At 35.4% G+C, this 11,585-nt stretch overlaps 2 protein-coding genes and 1 non-coding gene across 6 annotated transcripts; all 3 read right to left on the bottom strand.

The window, feature by feature from the left end:
- Positions 1 to 642: 642 nt before the first annotated feature.
- Positions 643 to 5,974, bottom strand: si:ch211-199g17.9 (uncharacterized protein LOC108180085 homolog). 4 transcript variants are annotated; one of them, XM_067613066.1, is made up of 10 exons: positions 5,837 to 5,974; positions 5,159 to 5,203; positions 4,574 to 4,630; positions 3,162 to 3,257; positions 2,938 to 2,985; positions 2,807 to 2,861; positions 1,564 to 1,653; positions 1,399 to 1,462; positions 1,183 to 1,249; positions 643 to 1,041 (listed from the first exon to the last, which is right to left on the bottom strand). In XM_067613066.1, exons 1-10 carry the CDS (start codon positions 5,850 to 5,852, stop codon positions 938 to 940), a joined length of 642 nt encoding a protein of 213 aa, XP_067469167.1. In that variant the 5' UTR covers positions 5,853 to 5,974; the 3' UTR covers positions 643 to 937. The 4 variants fall into 4 exon arrangements, with proteins under 4 accessions (XP_067469167.1, XP_067469169.1, XP_067469168.1 ...); XM_067613068.1 differs by having other exon boundaries at positions 3,162 to 3,236; positions 5,837 to 5,972; XM_067613067.1 differs by lacking the exon at positions 5,837 to 5,974 and adding an exon at positions 5,747 to 5,813.
- LOC137199126 (U8 small nucleolar RNA) lies at positions 3,456 to 3,588 on the bottom strand. Its single transcript, XR_010931742.1, has one exon. It is a non-coding gene; the product is annotated as a U8 small nucleolar RNA (small nucleolar RNA).
- Positions 5,975 to 6,842: 868 nt separating the features above from the next.
- Positions 6,843 to 10,768, bottom strand: LOC137199009 (beta-2-microglobulin-like). Its single transcript, XM_067613070.1, has 4 exons — positions 10,548 to 10,768; positions 8,807 to 9,082; positions 8,044 to 8,080; positions 6,843 to 7,933 (listed from the first exon to the last, which is right to left on the bottom strand). Exons 1-3 carry the CDS (start codon positions 10,615 to 10,617, stop codon positions 8,067 to 8,069), a joined length of 360 nt encoding a protein of 119 aa, XP_067469171.1. The 5' UTR covers positions 10,618 to 10,768; the 3' UTR covers positions 6,843 to 7,933; positions 8,044 to 8,066.
- Between the last annotated feature and the right edge of the window lie 817 nt (positions 10,769 to 11,585).

Raw genomic sequence — 11,585 nt, 5'->3', positions numbered from 1 at the left:
ATTGTTATATGGACACTAAAGTGGTTACACTGTTTTCTATTAGAGATTATATTGTAAATATTTAAATAAATTAAGGGTTGGTTGACATTTTAAGTATCAAATTGGATTATGATTACTCTCACTGTAGTATCAGTGCCTTGTGTTTATTTTTAATTAACATGTGAGTATGTGGTCTTGGCTGTAAAAAGTAATTGACATTAATTAGGGGGGAATCAGTTGCACAGGGTCAATGTGTTCTTTTTTTAAACCTCAAAGAGTATTACATTGTATTTGAAATACTGCAAAAAATGTTTATTACTTTTATTAAATCTCTCTTAAACTGAATTTGATTGTGGTTGTGTGTCCACTTAAATACAGGACGTGTGTATACTGTCGTAAAGCCTCTTTAAGATTCATGACATAAAATCCCTTTGAGAACAATGTGATTACATTAGCAAAAGTTTATATTTTTAAATATATTGACAACTTAATATTATATCAATGCACAATATTAAAGTTAAGATATAAACAGTATCGTACAGGAGTAGTAGTGGCATCCATCTTTCTGAAATACGCCATTTCAACAGTTAGAGAATGAAAAACATTTCAGGTTTCATAAATACATAAAATTTGGCACAGACTCCAGCAGAGTGGATACCAACATGCCTCACAGAACAATAACATGAAACATTTAGAGGAAAATAGCCAAGGACACATGAATGAATTATGTACATATATCAAATATAAATAATTTGGTAGACAAACATTTTACTTTAATATCTCTGGTATCATATGTCAACCTGTGACTAAAATCCTTGTCATTTTAACTTATTTTGAATTAAATTTTTTGCCTGTACCCATTTGGCAGGAGTTTGCAACCCCTCAGACTGCTGAAATCCCTACACTGACTTTTTGGTGATTTTGGTGATTCTCTAAAACTACCAGTCAACATGCAGCTTTACTCTTCCTGAGTTTCTGTTGCTGTTGTCCCCATTTGCTTCTGCTTCTTCAACTCTTCTAGCTCCTCACTGAGGCGGCGCAGCTGAGCCAACTTCAATTCTTCTATAAGAATCACAGAATAAGACCAGATCAAAGGGTTGAAAATGAAAAAGGAACCCCATATTCATGCATAAACAAAAAATAAATGTTTGATTACATGTTTGCTTGTACAAGACTGTGCTTAAATTATGAGAGGGTACTTACCAGCTGCTAACAGCTGACTTTTTATATTCTCAGCACTCTCTACTTCAGCTGGAAGTCTTTGTGGCATCTAAGTAACAATTTGAAGGATCCCAGTCATTTACAATATGAACAATAGGTCACATTTTCATTATTCTATTTCAGAGATCTGGTGAAGAGTATAAGCAGGAAATAAGTCCTAAATCACTATTTTTTTTTATATTAAATAGACAATCTTACAAAGATAGATTGCAGATTCTTATGCTGCTCCATCAGTTGATGCAGTTGGTTTTCAAACTTCATACTGCAGAAACAGGACTGAATTTAGTAAATTTATGACATATAAATATGTTGTTCTTGAGGGTTTTTTTTAATGTAATAAATTATTGCACTATTAATAGGTACCGCAGCTTCCGGTGTTTAAGCTTGAATCCCTGGATTTCACATCTGTACTGTTCCAGCAACTCTTCACTTTTCTTGTTCTGCTCCACCTGCCTGCAGAACATAAAGTACACAACTCATCTCTCAGTACAAGATATAAAAGTATTAAAACATTACAAAGTACCATTAATTGACTTAGCCTTTCATAGTGTACAGTAAACTTGGCACAAGGTTTGAAACTGGTTGATTTATTAAATATGTTCATCACTTCGAAACTTTGATGTTAGCTATGTTAGCAGCTATTCCCCCACATAACTGAGTTCATCTCCAGATGATGTGCCTTTAGGAACAAGTCTATTACAAATCCAACCTACTATGTTTGATACTGGATACAATATATCATCATTGTATGATCCTGTAATTGTACACAAAATTGCATAGCAGATTGGAGCCATGTGCTGCCTAAGGATGAGGTGTGTAGTATCATTGCAATTTACATAATAGAGTCCATTATGACTGTATACAGTACATGAAATTTAAAATACTTGTATATGGAGATTAGATAAAATACAACAATGAAAGTTAAGCCACAGAGGTATCAAACTCAAAGGTCTTTTAAATGATAGAACTTTGTTTTCTCTGTGAACAAATCTATGGTTGATAGCCAAAATGCTAAAAATGCAAACTCATTAGCCTTGATGCTATAACAATAAAGTCTTTATCAGTTCTTAACAATAACTGCTAAGTCAATGATGTGTAGCGTAAGATACAAGTTAAACTTAATTTGAATATGTAATCATTTGTTTTGCTGACTAAATTGTGTTGTCTACAGTCAATATTTTTCACTGAATAAAAATGTATAATTACAAAAGGTACAGACTCAAGGACTCAAAAGTTGACTGTATGAATAGGAAATTAGACAAGATGAAAGGTCTTTATATAAAGTACAAATTGAAAATGGAAAACTAAATAGTGAAATTTAACACAGCCAACTTCAGGAGTGAGGAAAACAAATCCAACATTTTATAACAGATCTAATGATAAGATAAGGTTTGACACCAGAAGATTTATGAAAGGAAGGACTCTCCAGGACTCAACCATGACAAGTTACCGCCATCTAGTGTTACAAAACACAAACACACAATTGACTTCTCACAATATGGAGAAGTTTAAGGGTCGTGTTCAGACTACAGAAAAACACGGAAGCACAGTTCATACTGCGGAAGACTCTCAGTTATGTTCTTCATCCAGTTAGTCTAAAGCTCACCTGACAGAGTCCTGCTCAGACTCCTCACACTGGAACTGCAGCTTCCTGCACAACTCTGAAGAAAAACATCACTGAAACTCTGCTCATCACTTTATTTACTGTGTATTTACAGTAAACTCACAAGTGTGTACCTTCATTTTCTTTGTGAATTCCCTCCAGTTGATAAGCCTCAGTTTGTACTGTAACAACAACAATCACTGATAATATAACACACATTATAAACAGTACAGTTCATGTCATTGCATAAAAGGCTGTCTATAAAGGATAGTTAATACAATTATTATAAACATTTAGGAGGCTTTTAAACACATCTCAGCAACAGGTAAAGTGTATTGTTTGTGATTATCTGCCTTACAGGTTGCCAGCTCCTTCTGCAGGGAGTCACTGACTGATTTCATGTCCTTAATTCCTTCTTCAAGGGATCTTTTACCTTGAATAAAACACAGTGTAACTGCAACAACATCTGCAATCTAAAAGTGCAATAATGCAACAGATGTCAGTTTATATTCTTTCAAGATGAATGTATATTGTAGCTATGGCCAGACAGCATCAGCTGTGGATCTTTTCATATTTCAAAGGCAGCCTTTACGCAAATTGTCATCTGTACTATCCTACTTCATCAACCCATTATTTTCTTTTAACATGTTAAATCAGAATGGATCTTGCAGAGTGTTGCTGTTCTCTACAAGTCGGAGATATTAATCATATCTCATAATTCTCCACTCATCATTTTCTGATACTCCTCGGAAGGAGTAACAGGTAAGGATGTACCTCACTGACGATACCCGACTCATTTCATAACAGCTGGTGTGATCACTACGTACAGCTGTCTAACTCACGGTTTTAAATTCCCCATGTGTGTCCAGCTTTTACTTGTTACATGTTGCTACACGTGTTTAGCGAAAGCTCCGATGTTTTCTATGTTGATCTGTACAGATGTTCCAGTTGTTTCTGTAATTCTTTCTGTTAAACTAAAACACGATGCGTGTTCATCAGCATGTCGTCAGCTCATCCTGCCTTCTCATTGGTGCAAATTCACAAACATGTACCATCAAACACAGACCTCCGTGTTGAAGCTTTCTCGCATTGTACGAACACTTTACCCTGTTAAGGAAACCTACCCGTGGCTCACGCTGTCATTCTTTAAAGTTTGTTGTTGTAATTAAAGAAAAAAGACGAGCGCGACCGAAAAACGGAAGCGGAAATACAGCTTCGCAGACTAACTACGGTGTCTAGATTTACTCCACTGGCTCTAAAGACCGTTGCTGGCTTGCACGGAAGAGCCAGTTAATGATAAAAAATAAGAAATTAATACGTATCTGACGACTAATCTACTAATACAACGGCTAAATAATACACTAACGGTTGATTTATGCCACGCATGCGCAACACAATTCAACACGAAGGCGGAAAAAGGCGACAGTGAGTCCTCCGGCCGTATGCTTACTTTACTTTAGATAAAAGACGTGAAAGGTCAAACTATGTTCATGTAATTGACTATAGAAAGGCTGCCTTGATTAATACTTACCGATTAAATCCCAATGTTAGACGCAACAGTTCCAACATCCAAAGTTAATCCAAAAGCAGCAAATGATTCTTCAGTTAAATTGTGCAGATTAAATACAAGACAAAACTCATCTCCTGTTTGCACAAAAGATGTCTGAACAGAAACTAACTTTCCATGTCAACCAACTTTTTCTCTCCAGTAAATACAAATATGCAATTAAAAATACATGATTTATATGATTAAAACATGTGATAGGTCACCTTTTTGCAGCCTCACTAGTTTTCCCATCAACTGTTCAACTCTGGGCTCATCTCCACCTGACAGAGCATTAAATAAAAAATATATCAGCTTTGTTTTACAACGCTGAAGTTAGCTTCCGATTTGCAGGGGAAAAGTTGTGAATCACCCTTTTTTTTTTTTTTACTGCTTTCACAAATAGAGTAAAAGTTTCACAAATCTGAAAATGGGTTTTAATGAGTCTCTGGAGTCTCCTTGTTAATCTAGTCCAGAAGCATAGTGTTTTGTTTTTTGTTTTTTTATCTGGACCTGGTCAAAAAGCTGTGAAATCGCCCTGTTTCTGTTTTCATAAGCTAATTAAAGGTTTAACACATCTGAAAGTTGGTTTAAAAAGTGTCGAGGTCTTTGCTATGATGTCTAACACCTTTTCATAAGTGTAAGTGGTGAAAAAACGGAGAATCAGCCGCCAAATATCATTATTTATGCTTATGCCCTTAACCTTTCCCTTAACCCTGAATCAGAGACTGACTGCAGCGTCGTCTTTGTTTTGGGGGTTTTCAAAACTCGTTTAATTTCCACTTTGTGTAGCTTTGACTATATTGACATACCTCCATTCAGTGGTGAAACCTTAATCAGGTCCTCGATGTTGAATCCTGTTGTACAAATGAAAAGAAATGTAAGTTTTTTTTCCTCCATAATGTTCTACTGTGTCTACAAACAAGTGTTACCTAACTAACTAACTAGTCGTGTCACTCAGTTAAATTTCATAATAGCTAAGTCAATTACTTGGTCACAAGTTATGTGGGTTAAAGTTACGGTACAAGGAGATATTTTAGTTCTAACTGAGCCAGTCAAGCCGAGAATAAAAAACAAAACAAACTTTAAACAAACTTATAAGGTAAAATCCAAACTTGTACTAACAAGAGCCAACAGAAAAAACGGTAACGTTAGCTAGCTTAGTCTTAGCTAAACACAACGGTTAACGTTAATACCTTTTCAAAATGTTACAGTTGAATAACACTTTATTAAATTTTAATTAAGTGATAAGCTAGCTGTAAGAGAAGTCACTTAAAATTTGGCCAATATTTTCCTTTTCTGCATTAAGTTACTACTGTGCTGTTAACGCTTCCTCTGTTATCTAAGGTTATCGTTGCTAACAAAGTCAACAACTGCTACCATTTGTGCGGTAACTTTACCTAGCATTAGGTATTTTAAATCCGTGTAAACTAGCCCTCATAGACACTTAACGTTATATTATAGCTCAACTCAAACTTGCGGTGCCTAACCTGCCGATTCGCTCATGTTTATCCAGCCAGGAGTCTTTTCCTAGCTATCCAGATGACTCAAGTTATCGCCTCAGTCCTGAGTAAAGAGATCTGCGCATGCGCACGCACACCAGCATCCTGACGTTTAGCGCCAAAAGGGTCGCGCGCACCACACTAGCTTAATATAATTTATGTTTGTTTATAGCTGTTAAGGTATAGTTGTAAATAAAATAGATGGTGTAAGATCAATCTCAGTTTTCAAATAGTTTTCTGGACTTGCTGCTGCCAGAGTCTATTCATCATTGCCATAATTACTATTAACACTGTATATTACTGTATTTAATGTAGTTATTAATGTTGTTAACTTCCCTGTGCTGCCACATTTACAACTGGAGACTTTATGTAGGTTATGTGCTGTTTTTGCTGAATGGAAATTACTTGAGGGAGTGTAGGAGTGAGAGGTTGACAAGAGAAACAAAAGTGAAAGGCACAAGGGTAGATGAGAGTTAAGTGATGGCTGGTGGGTCAGTTGTCATGTTACGAATGTTATTTCCATTTATTTTACGATTTTAGTAGTTAGTGCCTTGGATCAGTCCCAGACTCTTTGGAGGAAGGTGATCTTTTGCAGGTCCAGCCCCTTTCAGAGCCACACCCAGACCATTAGGAGGGCACCTGCTGTTTCAGGACTCAGTGATTTTTTGACAGGTGTGTCTTTATTATTGTCACAGCAAGAAAGGATCTCTTTGTGGCCTCATGGACAGGAGGAATTATTACAGTGACCAACCCTTTCAATGCACATGTGGGCATGTTGTATATTGTTTTAATTGCTATACTTTCCCTTCAAGACAGAGCAACTGGGTTTAGAGAACACTATAACTAGACAAAAAATCTAAACTCAGTTTAAACTCTAAACTTCAGCCAAGATCATGACAGTGCAAAATCCCCTGAATTTCCAACACATTGCTGAAGTTTTGAAACTTTGCTGTGTTGTGATATTTACAACTCAATGAACTGAACAGGAAGGAAATTTTGGTGTTCATACAGTAGATCAAATTTATTAAAAAAATAAAGAGCAATAGAAATAACCAAACAGTAGCTCAATCAAACTCAGATCTATTAATATATCCTTCAGATACAACAAAGGCACGTGCTCAGGTCTTTATGCAGAAATATCAACTAGAAAGTAAGCTTAATCGTTTCTTAATCATATGTCATAGAATGCGGAAAACATAAAGAGCAATTTTTCATTTAAATCCATTCATTAGAGAAGATGAAAGTATTTTAGTCTTCAGAAATTAAGCATCAAATACACAAAGCAATGCAAACATTTACATTTCCAATCATCAGTTACCTCAAAGCTCCCTGAAACAATGTTTTTCATATGAATAATGAATCAAATGACAACTCGTTAGCATGGTTTTTGTGTGCAGCCATTCCAACATCACACCTCACCTCATTATTTTACATTATCATTTTGACTTGGAGGGAGCATTTTTATATTAACATATATATTTGACATGGATATAAGAAGATATGAAGTCAGCCTCACTGCCAATTATAAACATAAATCTTTCACACATTTCACACCAATAGTGGCACACAGGATCAATTTGATTTCTTCCAACCAAAATGATTTCATATTTGTAAATCTGTATTGCAGTAGCCTAAATATTCATGGATAGACACAGTAATATACAACAGCAGTGGAACTTTCATAATGAACTCATATCATCTTGCGGTTTAAGGCTCTTTGTTGAGATTTAGGGTCGTTCTGCCCTCTTGTGCTCAACAATTAATGAAGCTTTAATGTCAGTTGGAATACAAACACACTCAGCTGATGGACTTTAAGTGCAATGTTTTCTCTCATTTGCCGATGCTCAAATTTTCAAATTAAATGTGCAGTGTGTAAGATTTAGTGGCATCTAGTGGAACAGACTTGGCAGAAATGGAATATAATAACATACTTATGAGTATGTTTGGGGGGGTAATCAGTTGATTACAATCTGCAACCTCACTGCAAGATGCCACTAAATCTTACACACTGGTCCTTTAAACCCAAGATTATGTATGGAACATCTCAATCTTCTCTCTTCTCCACCTCCTTTAGACTTAGTAGACCTGTGGTTATCAAACAAAGCATAAAAAAAGTGTCATCACAAGACAGTTAGTGCACAAAATTTTTGCTTACTGAATTGAGAAATGACACTGAAACTGAGTATAATACATACCTGGAGCACAGGGGAGCGTAGAACTACATATCTGGATCTGTGGAGAGAAATAAAAACCAGTTGAGAACTTGTTCTTTCTAGCACCTCACAGCTGGACAGTTTACAGGCCGTAAATGTGGAGTAAAGCTTTTGAAATTTGAAAACAGGAGAAATACAACATAAAGTTCAACATTTTACATGCATGTCTTAAACTACTACATCATGAGGATGCCAGTCTGTGGATGGTTTCATTCTGTTCATCAATTTCAGGTTTTCACATTATTTTTCTGTTTGTTACAGTTAACATATACATTTTTGCTAGAGATAGTTTATTAGAAAAATGTCATCATAACATGAGCTTGTTTTGTCATGCTGCCAGTGTGAGAACATCTCATGTGTTCCTTTATACTGTCAAGTTTATTTTTCTTTTGTTTATATGAAGAACTGTGCTGTACTGTAAAAAGAAAATTAAGTTATGTGTCATATTTCTCATATGTATTATGTCTAAGATTTTATATATCCTTATTTTTAATGCTTTGTTTGATGATTTGTTTTTCTTTCTTTATAGTATACTATGTAATATAGTAGTATAATGCATTTTCTATAGAGTATACTGTATAATGCTATGATGTGAAATCATTTATTGTCTTCTTTTTATTCTAAATGACTACTCTTATATTGTAAACCCTGTACAACACAATTTAGCAATACTGTACTTGTACTGAAGGTCATGCCAAAAAAATCATGAAGACAGAAAGATACAAACAGAGAGACAGACACATACCCCAAATGTACAGCTTGGGCTCTTTGTTCATGTGAGTCACCCTGCAAGCGAAGTGATCTTCTTTTTGTGGGGTGAAGGTCACGGATTTGGTCAGGTGATAGTGCCAGTTCTCCTCAAAGGCCAGGTCAGTTTGGTCGCTGTTGGGAATCTCAATTCCATTCCTCAGCAGCTCAATTTTGATTTCTGGTGGGTGGAAGCCGCTCACATGACAGATGAGGGTGTTGCTTTTCCCGAACTCTCCCGGTAGGCGGCTGTAGACCTGGACCTTGGGTGAGGCTACCAACAAATGGTACAAACGTTCACATGAGTACAGAAGTGATCAAATGAAAATATGATAGAGCTGGCTGATGTAGATGTCACTCACTTATATACTCTATTCAAAAAATTCTTGTTTCTGCCCCTCATTACTAAACAACAATGCTGTGCTGTAGTATTATAGCCTTAAGGTTTTTTTTTAATTTGGGCAGTGGTCTCTTCTTCTATTAATAACTTTTTTCAAACACACAAGTTAAATAAAAACATTAAAAAATATCATATATAATATAGTTTTACCAACCTTCTTATTATTCGAAGAGGTGACTGTGTTAATATACTGTTTTATTTGATCACTGAGCAACAATAATAGTGAATTAAAATGTGTTTATTTAGATGTGTGGATATGGTATTTGGCCAATATTATAATTAAACCAATTACATCTCTTGTTGCTTGTTTTTTTTTTAATCATGGTGGATGAAACCAAACAGCAGTTACATTTTCCAGACATATTTTAAAGTCAGAGACTATATTATCACTTATGAAGCTTGTAATGTCTTTCCATCAAGATTCTGTATGAGGACAATGCCAAAAATAATTATACTTTATTAATGATACTTTATTAGTCAGAAAAAATGTGTAAGGCAAACTCCATATAACCTATTTTTCCACGCGAGCCCACTTGAGGCAGTGTGGACTGCTTCCCTCGTAAGGGTAAGGTTTAATATAGATAACAACACAAGTACATTTTGATCTTTTCTACACCTGTGCTATTATCAGGACTTTTGGGGACAGAAAGCATGAATGGTTACTTACAAAGAATGTTATACCTGTTTTTGAATATCATATTGTTAAGTTTGGTGTTTTTATGCAAAACAATTGTTAAATTTATGTTATAATATCTTCTTAATGAGGGAAGTTTTACATACACAAATGTAGATTTTTTTTTATCACAGTTTTATCACATTTTAAAAGTTTTATCACATTTTAAAAGATGTATTAAAAAATGTAAAATAAAAAAACAACTTACGTTATATGTTGATTATCCGTCCTTAAAGTTAATTTAATTTATATTTAGGTGTTAATTATTTGTATTTGTTTTTTGTTTCTGTTAAATGCTTTGGATTATTTTTAATAATGCTTTACAATGATTGTGCCTATTTGTTATTTGACAATGTTTGATAAAGGAGAAAAATAAAGTTACAGCTTCCCTGATCTTACGTCATAGCGAAGACATCAACGTACCTTTGAACTTTTCATACCTTTGAACGCAAAAAGTGTTTATTATCAACACACTCCGTTTCTCAGTTATCTATATATTTCCTTTTCTATTTCTTCATCTTTTGGGTGGAAGTTAGCAGCAAACTGAACGATAAGTCTATGAGATTTGCCTCGACCTGTGATCTAAAGGCCTTCCGTGTTAACATGACGCCATTGGCGATACATATCGGTAATTTTAGTCTTCGTATTTAATGAAACTATACTTACACTCTTTGGCGACTGAGGGGCCCAGGAGGCAAAACAGACCGACGAGAGCTGCGAAGACAAATTTATTCATGATTTCAGCTTCAGTCTCTGAACACTGTCGAAGAAAACAAAGGAGTGACGGTAGAGCTGCTGCGTGGCTGCCAAAACGAAAGTAAAAATGTATGTATCCAGGAGTGTTTGCTGGTAAACAGCGGAGCGGATCGGACAACTTCGACTGCTATCGACTGCTAACCCCGCCCACCAGAAGCAACTTCCGTGTGTCTTGGGCACAGTAAAAAAAAATGCACCCCTGCTAATTCCACCAATCGAAAAATCAGGAGAGACTGTTGCTAGGTAAACTTTATTCCGACATGTTGCTCTCTACTGCGCAGTTTCAAACAATCAACAAACAAAAGTGATAATTTTAGCTTCCTGTGAGTTGTTAGAGCCTAGTTTTTATAGTTTATTTGTTAAGATGTCCTTACCCTCACGAATACTTAGGACTTTATATTTTGTTAAGTTTACTTTATCTTATAAACAAACAGATTGTGAACAGCTTCTCAGTTGTTTGTCCATTACAGTTGGAGACTTAATGTAGATTATGTGCTGTTTTTGCTGAATGTAAATTACTAAATAATAATAATAATAACAATAATAATGCATTTAATTTGTACTGCACTTTTCATTTGCAGTGAATCTCAAAGTGCCACAGCTGTGAAAACATATAACATACAGAGAATAACAAGAGTTAAGATGAAAAAGTCTTCCTGATTGTAAAGGCTTTTAAACCTGCTTTAAAAGAGTCTAGGGTCTGTGCTGCCCTCAGATGGTTAGGAAGGCTGTTGTTTGTAACTGTTTTGTAATCTTGATCTTAAAGTCTACTAACTGTCACTTGTCTCTTTGATATTTGAGCTTCACTGTGCAGAATTTGACATTTAAGGGCTGCGCTCACACTCTCTCACTCACCTGTAGCCTACCTGTGACCATGTGACATCACCGCTAGTTCAGAAGCCAACCTGGTCCAGTATGCAACTTACACAACTTACACAATTTACACAA

Source organism: Thunnus thynnus, chromosome 15 (genome assembly GCF_963924715.1).
Source record: "Thunnus thynnus chromosome 15, fThuThy2.1, whole genome shotgun sequence".
NCBI classification, from domain to species: Eukaryota; Metazoa; Chordata; class Actinopteri; order Scombriformes; family Scombridae; genus Thunnus; species Thunnus thynnus.
This window is presented reverse-complemented; position numbering and strand designations above follow the sequence as displayed.